Source organism: Leuresthes tenuis, unplaced genomic scaffold, assembly GCF_036924035.1.
Source record: "Leuresthes tenuis unplaced genomic scaffold, fLeuTen1.0.hap1 SCAF_21, whole genome shotgun sequence".
NCBI classification, from domain to species: domain Eukaryota; kingdom Metazoa; phylum Chordata; class Actinopteri; order Atheriniformes; family Atherinopsidae; genus Leuresthes; species Leuresthes tenuis.
In genome coordinates this window covers 24,580,113-24,597,542 of record NW_027325375.1, presented here as the reverse complement: position 1 = coordinate 24,597,542, position 17,430 = coordinate 24,580,113, and the positions used below count along the sequence as shown (strand labels likewise).

The 17,430-nt window shown below is 39.8% G+C and overlaps 3 protein-coding genes across 6 annotated transcripts; 2 read left to right on the top strand and 1 right to left on the bottom strand.

The window, feature by feature from the left end:
• Positions 1-5,720, top strand: LOC140279297 (carbonic anhydrase 4-like). Its single transcript, XM_072374418.1, has 9 exons — positions 1-105; positions 1,829-1,873; positions 2,725-2,889; positions 2,980-3,125; positions 3,795-3,887; positions 3,970-4,036; positions 4,118-4,281; positions 4,518-4,707; positions 5,686-5,720. The coding sequence occupies exons 1-9, from the start codon at positions 39-41 to the stop codon at positions 5,718-5,720; spliced, it is 972 nt and encodes a 323-aa protein (XP_072230519.1). The 5' UTR covers positions 1-38.
• A 2,362-nt stretch (positions 5,721-8,082) lies between these two features.
• Positions 8,083-9,113, bottom strand: LOC140279486 (nuclear protein 2-like). The gene is made up of 2 exons (XM_072374626.1): positions 8,773-9,113; positions 8,083-8,400 (listed from the first exon to the last, which is right to left on the bottom strand). The coding sequence occupies exon 1, from the start codon at positions 9,024-9,026 to the stop codon at positions 8,796-8,798; it is 231 nt and encodes a 76-aa protein (XP_072230727.1). The 5' UTR covers positions 9,027-9,113; the 3' UTR covers positions 8,083-8,400; positions 8,773-8,795.
• A 2,108-nt stretch (positions 9,114-11,221) lies between these two features.
• Positions 11,222-17,121, top strand: vkorc1l1 (vitamin K epoxide reductase complex, subunit 1-like 1). 4 transcript variants are annotated; one of them, XR_011909329.1, is made up of 4 exons: positions 11,222-11,459; positions 13,649-13,758; positions 16,041-16,470; positions 17,032-17,121. XR_011909329.1 is itself a non-coding variant. In XM_072374357.1 (4 exons), the coding sequence occupies exons 1-3, from the start codon at positions 11,269-11,271 to the stop codon at positions 16,265-16,267; spliced, it is 528 nt and encodes a 175-aa protein (XP_072230458.1). In that variant the 5' UTR covers positions 11,222-11,268; the 3' UTR covers positions 16,268-16,282; positions 17,032-17,119. The 4 variants fall into 4 exon arrangements, 2 of the variants coding, with proteins under 2 accessions (XP_072230458.1, XP_072230457.1); XR_011909328.1 differs by having other exon boundaries at positions 16,041-16,695; positions 17,032-17,099; XM_072374357.1 differs by having other exon boundaries at positions 16,041-16,282; positions 17,032-17,119.
• Positions 17,122-17,430: the final 309 nt, after the last annotated feature.

The window sequence follows — 17,430 nt, the reverse complement described above, 5'->3', positions numbered from 1 at the left end:
GTGGTGCCTTCTCCCGGTCGACTCAGAGACTCTCCAACATGCAGCAGCTGCTGATCCTGCCCGTCCTCCTGGCATCTTTCTGGACTGTCAGCACAGGAGCTGAAGGTGAGTCTGTCCCAAACGACTATTTGTATCTGACTTTCTATATTTTATTCAATCAAACTTAAAAATTAAATAAGAAATAGACAAGAAGAAGGCTGAGTGATGGGCCATTTATCATCTGACATTTTCTTGACGTTTGTACTTATCAGAAATAACTGTAACGTGATGTCCTAAAACTGAATGTTACTGAGGCCAAAAAAAAAAAATCCCCTTAGGAGCCATTTTGGCACACTTTAAATCTCACAGTTCCTTTTGAAATATGTGTCAAAGTGTGCCTCCAAGCCGCGCACAATACAATGACATGAAAAAAGCCGTCTCCGCGAGCCTGTGTCCGCGTTACGTTTTCACATCTGACTGTTTTCATTTTCGGTGCCTTTTGTTTCCTCAGTTCGTTCACTTCTCAGACCTCTCAGATCTATTGAAACGCACTCGTATTGTTCAATTTGTCTGCGCCACAGAGAAAGATCAAAGGCCAGCGTGGATTGGTCAAGAATTGTGCGGACAGAAATCTGATTGGCTGCGATGAGCACAATAGCCTGCGGGTCGTTTCTCAAGGAACTGTTTAACACTGTTGTTAGATAAATGTACAATAAGTGTTCAAATGAGCCTAACTTTTATTTCAATCAAATTATTCCCGATCAATTTAATTCTTGTAGTTGGTAACTAATTATTATAGCGGTTGGATAACTAATGGTCTAAATGTGTAGAAATTAAGTAGCATTACATTTTTAAATTGGAATGATTTCAAAATAAAGAAAACACAGTTTTACTTACTGCATATGAGTATTTTAACATTATTTGTCTGATATCAGACCTCTTGGGAGCAGTTTTCTTGGGCTGCGACAAAAAGGCTCTATACTCAACACTCAGGTCAAGACTGGCGAGCTTCATTATCCTCACTATGTGTTGCAATTGATACATCTGGTCTTTGTGGGGCTCAGACAGTTGTTGTCAGGCAATTACTGACAGCGGAGCTGTCAGACCTTATGGGAATTACGTGAGTTGAGGTTTGTCCAACTCGAATGCGCCCAATATCCAGACTGCTGTGACAGAGTAATTAGAAATTTCTAATAGAAAATAGAAATTGTTAGATTTTCTTTCTCTTCTGCTGAACCCTCACTTAATTTGAAATTTAGATCAGGGCCATGAGCATCTTCTGCTCAGGAGGCTGTGCAGTGAGCGATGGCTCCAGTGAATATCATCTGATCAAATTTTACCTCCCGGCTTTGTTTACTTTCACTACCCATTATCATGCCGGCGCAGCAGGAAAAGGCTCTCCAACATGGCAAAGTAACCAAGCGTTGACTTCCTTGGGAGAAACACAGGGAGAAGTCCTCATACAAATCAACTAACTGAGCATGAGACCCTCCCCGTATTCCTTCAATGGCATGTGTGTTTTCCATAAATATTTGATTTCTATTTGATTTCTGAGGGGTTTTTTTTGTGGCCATGAACAACAGCTCACTTATACCAGCAGGAGAACAATGATATAAACTACTGATAGGAGAGCAGGTTTGTAAATATGTATAAAATCTTGCTGGACTCTTGCCAGAATATATGGGAACAGAAAACATCCCATTCTGCTCTGACAAGAAAATTCAAGGCTTCCTGGTGTCACTCAGAGGTTAACAATGACAAACTGTGTGACTGACACTTAATGTCAAAATAAATGGATGCAAATACTTTTTCAGTAAATACTCTAAATATATCATTGTTTCTGTTTCAGATTGGTGCTATCAGTCCGAGTTTACATGCAGTCACCAGTGCAATGGTAAGTTCCATGTTTGAGATCAAATTCAACTTTCCAAGAAAGAATAAAGAGAAATTTCACAGTTGAATTTAAAGATCTCTTCTGTCTAAAGATCAAATTCCCTCTGGTTTACAATCTCAACTTTAGAATTAACTTTGGACACTAACAGAAGATCAGAGAAATGAAGTCAGAACATAATCCTATCTGATATTTGCTCTGCTTATGTCTTAAAACATACCTATGAAGATATGTTCAAATTTGGGTAATATTAAATGTTCTTTTGGACCTTGTCAGCTATCTGCATGTATGCTCAATCAGTTTTCACTGGATTCTGACTCCAGTAGAATCAGAAACAATAACATCTATGAAGATTTATTGGTTTCCAGATGAAAAAGAGCGTGTTTTGTAAATGTTCTGAAAAAGCAGATGTCTTGCTGAGTTTCCTCAGTGGTTGATATTCAAGCCTGCAGTCAAGGGTTAGTCTTTATCTATGAATGAATGAAAGTTCAGAAAGAAATGTGGGAAACTTTGACTAACTGGATCTGAAGCCATGACAATTAGTTCTGATTTTAACCTTTAACCTGCAGTTTGCCAACTTGTACTGGGACTGAAGAAGGTCCCAGTACAAGTTGTACAATAAATAGTTGTATTTATGCCTTTGAAATATTTGACCTAAAGTTAATCATTCGATGAGAAATATTAAGGGACCATTCACTTATCCCTGTGGTGTTCCATCAGTATAGTTCTTATTTTGCAGAAGCATGTAAATCAAATAAATCTAAAAAGAAATTAACTGATGCTTGATCACAGTAAGCTTCAACAAGAAGACTTTTAGTCTAACTTAATAAACGCTGGTAATTTTGTTGTTTTAGCACCAGAAAAGTGGAAATTTGTCAACCAGGACTGTGGAGGAAAGTACCAGTCGCCCATCAACATCGTCACCAGAAAGACGATTAAAAATGAATGTCTGACTCCTCTACAGTTCAACAACTACCAGCATACCTTCATAAGACCCATCAAAAACAACGGCCACTCCGGTGAGCTTACTGTCTGTCGCACAGAAAATTGCCTCAAAAGCTTTGAAACTGTCGTGTGAGCTCTTTACGCTTGGTTGTTGTTCATTCCAGTTCAGGTTGAAGTTCCTAATCTCAGCACCATATCAGGCGCAGACCTGCCAGCTACGTACAAGGCTGTGCAGTTCCATCTGCACTGGGGCAACAAAGGAGGGCCCGGTTCTGAACACACAATTGACGGGGAGCAGTATCCCATGGAGGTAACGCACATTTCACAGCTGGTTTATCCATCCATCTATTTTCAATACCTGTTTAATTCAACTTAGGGCGGAGGGGAGTTGGAGCCCTTCCAAGCTGCTGCTGGTTTGTAACATGATTAAATAGAGTCAGCCTTAACTTTAGAGTCATACCACACAAACTGTGCTTTGATTGAACCCTCTTTTTGCACATTTGCTACATAACTGGATGGTGCTTTAATAAAGTTAGTATTGGGACACTCTTGGTTATGATTGTTTACACATTACATCAACAAATTAGGAATAAAATAGGCCAGTCGTTTGAATAACGATGGTAAAAGTGTTGATTTGATTTATAAAACAAACACTAAGGTACGAAAAATACCTTAAGCTCAGTTTTATAAGGTTTCTCATGCCATCAAAAGACCAAAATCAGCTATGTGTTTGACTATCTCAGTGACTTCTCCATCTATCAGTGGCTGTTTTTTTAAATCAATAAATTTGATCAAGACTGTCATTATCAATTAAGTCCTTTAAGATGTGTTTTTTACTGCTGGATCATAAAACATCTACAAATATCACAGTTCCTTTAAGCTGTTGTCATATTCTTGTTTATCCTGTTCAGGTTTTTCCCAGAGTGCATAAAGTGTGACTTTGTTAAAAAGCATCGTAATCGTAATATTTTCTCCCCAGCTGCACATCGTTCACATGAAGACCCAATACACTTCTCTCACAACAGCACTGAGTGATAAAGAGGGGGTCGCAGTTCTTGCATTTTTCTTTGAGGTAACCCTTTTAAACCCTATATCAAAGTACCAGCAGTCTAAGTGTGAAACAAACCAGTTCTCACGTGTGTTTCTATTTTTAGAGGTCCAACAGTGCAAACCGAAAGTACGACCCCATCATCACTTCACTGCAAAGCATAAAAGCAACAAGTAGGTATTTTAGCTCCACATAACCACTCCAAACATGGCTGCAGGTCTTCATTGCTAACTTTGAGACTTTTGTGCTTTCAGACAGTAACACAACTCTGCCCTCCATCTCACTGGCACAGTTGATTCCATCTGAGCGGAATATGACCTCCTACTACCGTTACAAGGGTTCTCTCACCACCCCGGGGTGCACTGAGGCTGTGATTTGGACTGTGTTTGAGAACCCCATCCCTCTGAGCATGGAGCAGGTTAGAATAACAAACCAGCTCATTTAGTTTCTGTCTTTTTCAATGATTTTCTGACAGAAGTACAGCCATAAAAAACACACACCCCCAGATATTTCTAGAAGAATTATTGAGATACACTTTGGCAACAATGAATGATGCAATAGTTTATTCCTGCACAAGTTGATTATTGGCACACATTATTGATGTCTGTCCAGAACCTGGAGCCTAACGTTTGTGTTGATCTTCTGCTCTTCCAGCTCAAAGCTTTCTCTGAGCTCCAGTTCCATGATGGCAAGCCGATGGTGGAGAACTTCAGGCCCGTCCAGCCCCTCAACGACCGGAATGTGTACCGCTCAACCCTGGTCTCATGCAACACTGCGACATCCATGAATGCACAAAAAAAGTTCTCTGTCTGTCCTGGTTATCACACGTCTGCTAAGAGAAGTCGTAGGCATTGTTGTGCATTGTTGAGGAACACTGGGTGTTCTTCAACAATGACAAAGGCGTTTTGAGGAAGGCCTTATGAAAGGTGCTGTAAGGGTCCGATCAGCATTCATGCATGTGTAGTGAAGCAGTATATATATACGTATTCATTAGAAGTAGGTCGTTGAGAAGTTTCCAGGTTTCCATTCCTGGTGATCTCTGGAGACTTCAACCAAGCCTTTCTTTCTGTAACTGTTTCTCCTTCATTTATACTGCAACAATATCAATTCGCTTTAGAGGTTAATAAAACATTAAATTAGATTGTCTATCAATTAAAATGTACTGCTATGATTTTAAGAGAAAGTACTACTAGAGAAAGTGTCAATACTTCTCCCAGTTCTTATCTAATTTCTTTGAGATTTGCAATGACCTGATTTTTTACTTTTAGGACAGAAATAAACTGCTACTGAGTTCTAGGATGTTATCAAAGGAAAAAAATGTCCCATTATTAACTTTGTCTAATCAAAATACAGATTGTGAGATGGGCTGACGAACATGAGATTTTCCATGCAGAAGGTACAGTACAGGTTGCACTTAGAGCAGCCTGCTGTGTTATGATGTTTAAATAAGTTTTAGTCCTATGTATGTGTCTGTGTATGTGGGGGAAAAGGCTTATATAATTCACCAGTCTGAGAAAGTTTGATGTTGTCGAAACATGGCCACAGCAGGGCAGTAAAAGCTGGAAGCAAGATTTCCAGCTTTTGGAAACCCTGTCCTCCTTGGAAACCCTGTCCACCCTGTCTTTGTTATTGCCTGGTATACTTCACAATTCCCTTTGTTTACTCATGAATCTGAATTAAACACCAGTCTCTGTTGATATTAATTCTTCAGTCTCAAATATCAGAAATTATACAGTAAGTATAGCAGAAATTGTGGAGACTTTTAGGAGCGACGCGCTGACATGTTTGTCAACAGCTCTGACTTCATGGCTCCATGTCTCAGTCTCCAAAGGCTGCAAAGATGCTAAACAAGGATGAGAAAGCAGTGCATCAAGTAGTTTATGTGCTGTGGTGGGTTTTTACTCCTCTAACAAAAATCTGGACAAAATACTTTACATTTTGTGAGGACTTGTCAGTTTTTTGGCAGGAATTTAAAGCCGCTCCCTGTGTGGTGGTGTGGAACAAAGAGGATGATCTGAACAGGTTGCAGATGGCCTCAGAGAGTCGAGCCGTTTGTCATTTTGAGGGGCATGTTGGAACCACTGGAGCTTCACAACAATCTGCAATGATGTCTTTAAAAAACATAGTGATCTAGTCTCACAAGAATAAACTAAATATAGAGATTTTTAGTTTAGAACATCAAATTTCATTCATGAATGTGAGAATAATCCTAATGTGTTTTGAAAGATCTGATTTTTTGCCAAAGATATCTGTAAATTCAAGAATAGGTATGTTGAACAAGGCATCAGTGACTTGTGGTGGGAACCAGAAGATGTCTCCAAAACTAGATTCAAAGTACTTTAAATCTGAAACATTGCTAATGAATTGATTAGAATTAATGAAGAAGCAACTCACTGGTAACCCTACATTAATTTTAGGAAGATGACAGTGTTATGGATTGTTTGGATGAGTTTGTCATTCTGTGTAGCATTTTATTACAAACCCGCCATGTTTGCATTTTAAATTAATATTTGATTGGATATTTTGGAGCCAGAGGGGAAAACTTTCCAACTCATGTATATCTCTGGATCAAAGTGAAATGTTTTGATCTGTTGAGGCAATGTTCTTTTAAAAATTGGCCTTCAAGGATTTAGATCAAAATTCCAAAAATAAATTGGGATAAAAAAAAAAAGCTATGATATTGATAGAAAGTAGGTACATTGTTGTTTCTGCAAGAAGCTGTGGAGTTTTTTTTCTCTGGGATCAATAAGATATCAAGTTAGATTTTTAACACACAGGAGAGGGGAAACACCTGAATCAACACCCTCCCCTGCTTTACACCCCAATGCTATAAATAACAATGTGTCAAAAACTGTACATCAGTTTTAGATTGAGATCAAAATCTACAGAACAACTGTTAAATTCTGCAACTCAGACTCAGAGATCTGCACAAAAACAGGTTATAAACTCACAATGTGCATGAATGGCGCCAGTAATACACTCATGATTCATTAAACTTTTCCACATGGCTCTTTTTATAGTCTTTTTCTGGGAAGTCAATACATAATTATAATATTGCTTTTTCTTCTGTATTACTAACCATTTTATTTTCGTTCAAAAATTATTTGAATGACTTCTGTTTATAGAAACTCAAAAAGCTCACGGCATTTATTCCGCTGAGGACGTGCAGAGTGAGATCTGAGAAAAAAAATGTGGAGATTTGGGGCGCAATTTGATCATTTGTCACATACAATTCGAGCGAATCTGCCGTTGACGTTGAAGTATCAATGTCTAGCGTCATCTTGTGTAAATTACACAGTACTAAAGATAGTTTATCAGAGGGGAAAAGCAGGTATGGTTTTTTTTTAAATCATATTTTATGAATACGCTTATGTTTCAAACTTTTCTTTCAACAACTCTATTTTTCCAGCGACGTCAGGATGTACGCGGACTTTTTTTTTTTTTTAAGAAAAAGAATAAAATATGCTAGCTGTTATCTGTGAACACTGTTGGGGGTAACGTTGATGGAGCAATAGTACTAAAAATAATTACAAGAGTATCTCTCTGGTAATATATTCACACGAAATAATGATGTTGTTTAAAACTATCTGTTTATTAATTTTCGTACAGTGTATGATTGTCTTCGCAGCGTAATAGAGACATTTCCGATAGTTACTGAAGGCAGCTTAAGAAACGGCGCTCTTTAATCATGTGACAACTCAGTGAGATCACGTGACTGAAAAAAGCCAGGAAACCAGGGAATTAAGAGGGCCTGGTACAAAAATTGCCTGGCGGAGGTGAGTGTGACCCAGAGCCTTATAAAAAAAACACCCCAAAACAAGACAACTTGCAGCCAAAAAAAAACACATCAATCCTGGCTCATGTTGCCCCTAAAAGACCATGTTAGACTTTAAATGAAGCATGTTTTACTAAATTACTGCTTTCTTTCCAATGAAGTTTGGTAATTTTGGTAACTGTCATGTTACATTTGGGTGTCTCAAGTTTAATAGGGAAGTAAAGAGTTCCATCTTGCATGTCTGCAAAGTTGCTCATAACACTGTAAAAATAACAAAAATAAAATAAAAGGGCTGCATTAAAAATAATATATTTTGTTTTTGGCTATGTTTGAGCTTGAGCTTTTTTATTTGCCTCTTGGATGAAGAAGTTCAGAATATGTTGCCTAAAATAAACTTAATTAGAAATTTAATGAGTTATGGACAAAACAACTCATGCCAGCTTAAAATCAAGAATGTTTTATTGATACAAAATTTATCAAATACATCATAATATCTTCTGCACTCAGACACGTACAGTACACGTACAGTTTTATACACAAACGCACACCAAGAACACACCACTGACCCACATAGCTCAACACAAAGTATTCTTGCACAGCTTTAACTTGAGAAGCTCGGCTCTTGTTACAGTGTAGGAATGGAGGGCTGTCTCCTAAGTTATAAACAGGCGTGTTCCTGTGTTTACTCCTCTTGCTGAATCTGGAACATCATACACACTTGGCCATGATCAACATCAGAAGTCCAACAACATAAATCTGGATCTGTGCAGAAAGGAGAATGAAATAATAATTTACAAAAAATCATCAGAAGAAAATTGACAACGTGAATGAATACATACACTGCAGCTATACTTCTATATGAACCGTTGGTCCTATGAAATGAGACAACAGGGAAATATTTTCTCCCAACTTTGCATATCTTCAATGTTTAAATCGACTGATGAATAACCCCCACTTGGGATGGAAGTGAAAAAATTAATAAAAATATGTTACACGAGAAACTGATCCATGTAATTCTGCTGATCTGTGGCTGACGAGGTAGAAACAACGTAAACATGAATGTTGCTTGTTGTTGCCCACCGGTGGGTTGGGTTTGAACTGCTCGATCGGCCTGCAAAATCCTTCCAGGCCTACCTGTGAACGGTGATGGAAAAGCATCACGACGACGAGCTCTTGGTTCTCCTGCGTTTCACTTCGCTGTTGTGAAATTTCTCTGCTATCTTCCTCTCGTGTCCGGCGGGGCAATTGCGGTTCGTGTTCAGCTCCATCTCCCTCTTGGACCTCCCTTTTCCTGCCGCATGACCCGGGTATTCGAGCAGGTTGTAATAGTCATATTGATCGTAATAGGCTTCCTCGAAAGAAACAAATCTTTCCAAATCTGTCGCCATTTGGAGACGGGACGCAGCAGCTCTTTGCAGACGGAGCTCGGGAGCGAGTAAACAGATGATGTCACCCTGTGTTTATATCCACGCGTGGTCACGTGACCGCGTCTGTCGCTCACTTTGACTGAGGAAGCGGATTTTGAGCTGGTTATGCGTAATTAATAAATAACATGAGAATTTCCGTCGTTGCCAAACTCGTTTAGACATAAAGGCTAAATTAATGAGAAACGTACTCATCAACACATTCTTACGTGTTTATTATATTTAAATCCAGAGGTCCGTTTCACAAAGCAGGTTTAGTGAAAACTCTGAGTTTATTAACCCTGAAATGAGGGAAACTCTGAGCTTTCCGTTTCACAAAGGGAGGTAACTCAAACCAGAGAAAGAGGGGTAACTCTCGCCTCTTTCAGAGAGAGAGGTAACTTACTCTTTCGGTTAGTTACCGTAGTAACAGACTCTATGAACCTAACCTGATCGGGATGAGGTTTTTCTCTATAATCCTCGAGTTTCTCTCTGTCTCCACCCTCTTTCAACCACACGCGCCATTTGATTTTCTCATTCATTCAGTCAGCAGGCGAGTTTTGGCATGTCGTTTTGAAAACGATGCCGTGGATGAAGGTGCAGCATTACTGCGCAGATAATTAAATATTCGTCGGGAGATCGTCAGAGCGCGCATAGGTGTTTTAGCATTTCCAGACGATCTTTTTGAGCGGCACCATCAGAATCTGTTGGGACAAAAGAAGACAAATAGATATTTGTATGAATAGGCTTAAATTATATATCTATAGGCCTATTACAAGGCACTTGTGTCTTAGGGGGTGGACTCAGAGGATGAGCTCACTCCAGGGATTCCCTCAGCCAATATTCTGGCTGAGGACCAGCTCCTCTGCCTCCGTTAGGTGGCGGTGCTGGGCCACCACCAGTTTTACGGGCATCTGCCTTCTTTCTGTTGGCTGAGTAGAAGTCTGTGTTAGTTTAAATATGCCTAATTATTTAACAAAACATGATATAGATGAGAAGACATGTATGTGTGTGAAAACATGTTGGAATAAAACAACTGCACAGTCAAATAGCCACTTAATATTTACTTTACAGTGTAAAACATGAACAAAATGGGGTTTCTCCGTGCCGAACAATGTTTTTATATTTAGTAGGCCACAATAATATTATTGTGATTGCAAAGGACTACATTTAAACTTAAACACACTGACCCGAGCAGCAATGTTCTCCCACGCCATCTCCCTCTCTTTTGCAGCTGCAGCACCTCTTTCTAAAAAAATGTTGAAACTCGCCGTATGAGCGCATTAAGATTTTCAATTCGAGGTTGGTGAAAAACGTGGCCCTCCTACCCCGTTGCCATGGTGACTCGTCGAATTGGGGCTCAATTGATGCTGTTTTTTTTTATAGTTGTGGTGCACGCGCTTAACTCAAGGTGAAACTACTCAGAGTTGACTAAACTAACTGAAATCAGCGTTTCTGGAACAGGAAACTCAGAGTTTTCTATCTCAGAGTAGATCAACTCAGAGTTTAGGATTAGACTCAGAGTTTGATGAACCTGCTTGGTGAAACGGACCCCAGATCTATACTAAGTCCAAAAATGAATGAAACCAAAAATGCCTAAGATCTACACCTATTATTAAGGAAACAGCCTTACAAAAGAACTGTCAGTCCTTTAATATCTCATTTGTTTAATCTTTTCATTTGTCCTTTATGTATTATGATTTTTTACACTGTGTAAATATACATTTAAAATGGTTTTAGGTCTGGCTGTGGCATGATTTATAAAACTAGTTGATGCTCAATGTTTTTTTTAAAAATGCTTGTAATTTACGATTTGTTCCTTCAGCATGAATGAGTTTATATTTTCTTATGTGGCCAACAAAGCAGCAATGACAACATTCCTATCAAATGCATACAGTGAAAGGTCTAAAGTAGTAAAGGCTCATTCTGTTTATTTATTATCTAAAGCGTTTGGAACATCGTCATGGTTCATTGGTACGGTGGCTTATTTAAACTGCATATTACTACACAAACCACCGCAGCCGCCATCAGCTACTTTTATGTGAATCCGAGGTTCAAAGCGAGGTTCAGGTGAATTAACCGCCGGTGCTGTTGGACTGTTTTGATCCTCTGAATGCGACCCGCCCCTGACGGTGTGGCGCGTCCTGACGTTTTTCCACGTCGCAGTTCTGTCTCACAGCCGAACTCGCTGCGTGTGTATGCGTGTCTCCAGCTAGGCCAGAGAGTGATGGCGGCGCCCGTCCTGAGAGTGTCCACCCCTCGGTGGGAAAGAATAGCTCGGCTTCTCGTCTGCCTGTTGGGCATACTGTTGTCTCTATATGCTTTTCACGTCGAGAGGGAAAAGGGACGGGATGCGAGTTATAAGGCCATGTGCGACATCAGCAGCTCCATCAGCTGCTCGAAAGTGTTCAGCTCAAGGTAATTTGAATTCGGCAAAGAGCGCCTTCTGTGGTGCTATTGTGTCAAACTGGGAAGGGCTGCGCGCTTTAAACTGTCAAATGCATCCAGCTAATGTTGGACCGCTGTGCTGTAGCGTAAAGACTAACCACAAACCACAGCTGCTGGACTGCTGAGGGCTGCTTTGTGGAAAGATAACCACCCTGAAATAAGTTGAATGTTAGCTTGGCTTTTAATGAGCACAGCATTAGCTGTCTGGCTAAACGAAGCTAACTTTGCTAACCGTTAGCAATAAGAGCATTATAGCTAACTTTCTTCTGTTAGCCGGAGCTGGCTGTTAACAGGGAGACGTCAGCACTGTCAAACAACCAAACTATAAATGTTTGCTGATATTAAATGACCCCACTGTCTGGTTTCTGTAAGGCTAACATATTAGTAACACCAACTTCAGCACTGAAGTTGTTAGCTTGTGCTGACTAACGATACCGTTTTGAATGTTGTTTGCTGTATGTTTGCTGTTGACAAAACTAAGATTTTCTCGTGGTTTGGCTGACTTGATGTTGATTAAATGTGGATCCACCTTAGCTGTCGTGCTAATGTCCCCAGCTTTCGGATTTGTGAGTGAAACCCTGGTTGCCCACAGAGACAGAGCACTGATCCAGAGGTCAGTGGAGGGGACTGCTCTGCTCTCTACCGTTTGACAAATCTGCTGCCACAGTAATACTTTTGATTTATTTAGGGTCAAACCCGAAAAGCTACCTGTAATCTGCCTTCCTACTGAACTCACACTTTGTTTAAAACACAATCTTAAGTTGCCATACCGCCTTCAATGTGGCCATTCAACTATAAATGAATGAAACAACCCCCCTTCCTTTTATATCTCACTCATAAGGACCCCTGAACAAATCCTCCCCACCTTACAGGCATGCTAACCGTCTCGTACTTGCTTCATATTTGTTGCATAATTGCGTGAACTCTACCACAGTCTCATCAATAAATAGTAATTTGTAGTTGCTTAATATTTGTTCCACTGGATCTAAAGATGAAGTGAATGCCCTGCAGCGGTCGCTGTACCGTCTTTTGTGCCTGTCGAATGTAATTTTTTGTCCATATAAGCATGACTTTAAGTCATCTGGGACTAAGCTCAGATAAAGTGGTGGGTGGATGATATGCACCCTCATGCCTGTTAATGATATTCTAAAATTGCTCAGTTGGAGAGAAACTTACATCTCCATGCTTGAGAGCTTGAAATGAACGGGATGCATTTGAACAAATTGTCAAATTCACTTTAAATTTGAGTGATTTATCCGTTTAGTTGGACATAAACGAGTATCTGAACAGATCTTTGTGATAAATCTTTAGATTTGTTTGTAGGTCTTCAAGCCTGGAACTCTGGAACTTACCCATTGATTAGCTGATTACTCATTGATCTGACATCTGAATTCGAGGCCAGTGGGAGTGCCACAGCGTTCACATTACACTCATTATATGGTGCAAGAAATTAAATGTGCAAAATGTTTATTGAACTGTGAAACAGGGCTGCTTCCACTCGATGTGGCGTAATAACAGTTGCTCAGATCTTTGGGAGCAGGATGTTGAGAAAAAGAGATGCTTACATTTTCTTTTCATGATGTTTTGATTTTTTTTATAGAAACTCAGATTTTGTGTAGAAAAGATCTTTAGTTGTGGACAACTAAAGACTTCTGTGAGCCGCTCGATCCTCATTGCAGTCGATCGGGTGGTGTGGTCACTTCTCACCGAATTTACTTTACTGAACAAACGTGTCAACACACAGAAGCAAAGTTTTTCAGATCAAGAAAAAGGGTTAACAAAGTCATGTATTTAATTTGTTTCCTACTTATCCTTGCGTCCCAAATTAAAGTCTTAAATCCCTCATTTTAAAGTGGGAACAATGCCCAAAATTTGCAACAATGGAAACACAAGTTGGCAGAGACATCCAACCACGAGCTGTTAGTTGTAGTTATTAACACTTTTAGCTCATTAAACAATAGAATGTTATTGTTTAAATCATAATTTGACCTTAGCCTGACTTGTGTGCCGATCTTGCTTTTTTAAAATCGTATTTCCGCTCTTTGAGTCTGACTTGCTGAGTTTGTTTATTGACAGTAATCTGATGTGTTTCGGCATGCTGCTTTTCTTTAAATAAAGCTGTAACTGTTTTATTCGCTGATGTTCTTTTTCTGGTTTAGGTGGGGTCGAGGATTTGGACTCTTGGGCTCAATTTTTGGAAATGAGAGTGCACTGAACCAGCCCAACAGTGTCTATGGGATTGTCTTTTATGCCTTTCAGCTCCTACTAGGTAAGATAGTAGCAGTGCAAATTCAGGAGATAAATCTCTGTAGCCTTTGCTCTTGCAACAAAGGTTGACTCAGCTCCTTCCCCTCTCGCGTCGTGGCTATATTTGACCAAACCTGACTCACATGACACTGGCATCATGTTAAGTAGCAGTGTATAAATGTGATTGTACAGTTAAATAGAAGGTCACTGTCTAATATTATCACTGACATTGCTGGTCGGATGCCTGTTTGAAGAGTATTTCTTCTTGCAAGTGCTGCTTGTTTTAACTTGAACATGTCTTCCTCCCTTCGATCGCAGTCATTCTCCTCCCCTCAGCACATTCAGGGTGTTGCTGACTCACTTGTGCTGGTTTGACATGTTTGCCTGCAGAGTGGCTTGTGTGGCCACCTGGAGGTTGGCACAGAACAAGAGATCCTTTTAGTCCCAGCAGTTACACTCGTTTTCCCAACACAAATGCTGCTCAGTTAAACCATACTGACACAGCGGGTCAAGCCTTCCATATTAAAGGCGACACCGGTTTGTTTCAGAAGTTTGACTATTCTCGTAAGAGGAGGCAAAGCTGGACCAAACCAGGGTTTTAATTGCTGAACAATGTTGTGTAGCTTGGAAATGTTGTTGGAAAACATGACATTAATCCTATAGTTCTGCGCTACACCAAGACTGGATCTTTGAACAACTTTATTGAATTGTGAGGATACTTATATATGGTGTTATATGACTATATATTTTGAGTATATTTTTGTCATATAAGTTGAAGGTTTAAGTGTAATACTGCATATTTTACGATTTATAATTGAATACAATGAATAACAATAATTTGTTTTCAAGTGAGCCAATGCAGCTCTTATCTGTGCAGTTCATCCTTACCTGAACATTCCCCTGGCTCTGACCTGTGTGCAGGCATAACAGAAACTCTATGTGGGTATTTTGTGATTGTGTAGTATAACTCTTACTTTTGGCGGAAAAGAAAACAATCCTCAACTGCTGTATGATTGTTACAAGTCTGATGAAACTTGGTACCGTGCAAAAGTCAGCAGCCACCTCTCATTTCTTTATATTTTGATTCCAGACTTTCTTGTAATCTTTTCAAGCGGTCTGGAGCTACAGTTCTCTGGGCTTTCTGAAGGTCATTCAAAGTTTTTCTTTGGACATTGGCCGCTTTTTCACTCCGTTTTCTGAGGAATATGTTTTTTGTTTGTTAAACCACGTAATGCTGACTTATGTATGGATCATGCAAGGGTCCTAACTCAAGAGATGAGGCAGTGTTGTGACAAACAACTAAGCAAATACCTTTGTTACTAGCAGCCTCTCACAAAGACGCATCAATTGTTCCCATTTCTTTAGTTTAATCTACCAAAAAATAAGAAAACACAGTTTGACAGACAGAGAGTAGTATTTTTGCTCCAACAAGGTGATTCCCAAAGATCTATTAGCTGAAAACTTGGCATATCTCAGCATGGTGTGCAGTCAGTTCTTAAAACATGTGAGAAAACTAGACAAGTGGAGGACAAAAAAGTGTCAGGCCTAAAAAAAAAAAAAAAACTATCTACAGCAGTATCTGAAAGTGATGTCCTTAAGAAATAAGCTGAGCCATCTACTGTTGGCCCAAGCCTCATCAGAAATGGTCTCCATGGAAGGGTGGCTGTCAAGAAGCCATTCTTAAGGAAGGGAAACAGGGAGAAAAGGCTGAGCTATGCCAAATGACACAAGAGGTGAACTAAAAATCAGTGGCAACAGGTCCTCAACATTATTGAAGCAGTGTGGGATCATCTGACAGAGAACGGGACAAAAGGCAGCCAACATCCAAAGAAGAGCTTTGGGATGTCCTTAAAGAACCCTGAAGAATTATTGCTGAAGACTCCTTAAAGAAATAACAGAAAGCCTGTTTAAGAGGGTTCAGACTGTGTTGACGAATAAAGGAGCTCAGACCAAATACTGACTTTCATGCTTGTTAGAATTGTGCCTTTTTATAAAATATTTCCATTTCTGTTTGCACGTCAGTAAATTGCTGCACATATTTACTGTTTTTCCTGGCAGTATTGTAAAGAAATGAGAGGCGGCTGAAGATATTTGCACACTGAGGAAAAGTCCGACCTTAAATCTATGACGACACCTCATGTGACAACAGAATAGTTTGACCTGTCTCATCACGTGGAGCTGTACGTTCTAAAAAGAGAACTGTGTCTGAAAAGAGCAGACTCATCAGGTTGTTTGTGTTTAAAGTTGTCTGTTTTTTTTCTTTTTCTTACTGGGCTAAGATTCAGTTTGTGTTTCTTGCCATAGGAATGACTGTCAGTGCAATGGCCGCTCTTTTTCTCATGACGACATCCATCTTGTCGGTGGTGGGTTCGCTCTACCTGGGCTACATCCTCTACTTTGTCCTAAAGGACTTCTGCGTCATCTGCATCACCACATACGCGCTGAACTTCATTCTCTTTATTCTCAACTACAAGCGCCTGGTTTACTTGAATGAGGCCTGGAAGCAGCAGCTCCAGGTCAAGGAGGACTAAGCTGCCGAGAAAAAGGCAAGAAAAATACAACAACAAAAAGAAAAGAAATGTGACCTCTGAACATTTGACTTGCCACCAGGAGACCTTGCTTCCAAACAATGTTTATTCTGCTGTGTGTTCAAAAGAAAAGAAAAAAAATGAAGAAATTTAACTTAAATGTTGGGCCTGACATCTCAATGTTGATTGCAACCACTGAAGGATTTGTAAGTGAAAAATGATCTCTTTCTTTTAATTTCTTTCTCCTTGTTTAACATTATACTCACTTAAGGGGCTGGCTGTGTGTATATATGTGTGTGTGTGTGTGTCTGGGGAAACAACATCCCAAGCAAACTGAGGCTGCACACACACACACTGATGGAGGACGGCTCGCATTTGAACAAAAAGGATCGCAGAGTGGAAGAAAAAAGTGGGACATTAAGCTTGAAATGGTTAGAAAGCTCCTATTACTGCACAGCACATCTGCACTAAAACTCAGATCCTGATACTGGATCCCCACGTTAGAAAAACACTCATTTGGTTTTTGTAAAGTTTGCAGACGAGGTTCTACGGCACGGTGAGAATAGGTGTTTTTTTTTTTATTTTTCTTCCATGTTTACACTTTGTAGTACTTTTTTTTTTTTTTTTCCAACAAGGACCACTAAGAAAATAAACTCGGGACTATGTGAGAATTGTGTGTAGATCAAGTCGGATTGTTCTTTTTGCAATTCTGTAAATAGCTGCTCAGCAATATTACAGGCTAGATTGTGATTTTTTTGTTTTTTTAGTGTTGACACAGAAAAATAAAAACAACCAACGAAAGCGAAACAGAAGAAGCCCCCAACGGCACACCTGGAAGAGAAGGCGGTCGTGGTCTCAGCCGGGCAGATGAGTCTGAGGATCAGCGTCTTCTTTCCCCATAGCCCGGTCAGGCATGCGGTTCAGATGTGAGTGGATCCTCTTCGTTGTAAGTGGTCGTTTTATCTGGAGAACTGCGAGTTATTTGCACCAAGTTTCGATAAAAAGCACCCTCAGCTTTTTCTTTTTCTTTGTGAAAAGCATTCCTGACCAACTCGCAGGTGGATCCATTGAGACTTTTGTGCCAGAAGGAGCGTTAAGATGAATCACCCTTTTCTTTTTTTTTTCCCTTTATATTCTGGATGGCGGTGGGTCATGTCAACACCAGT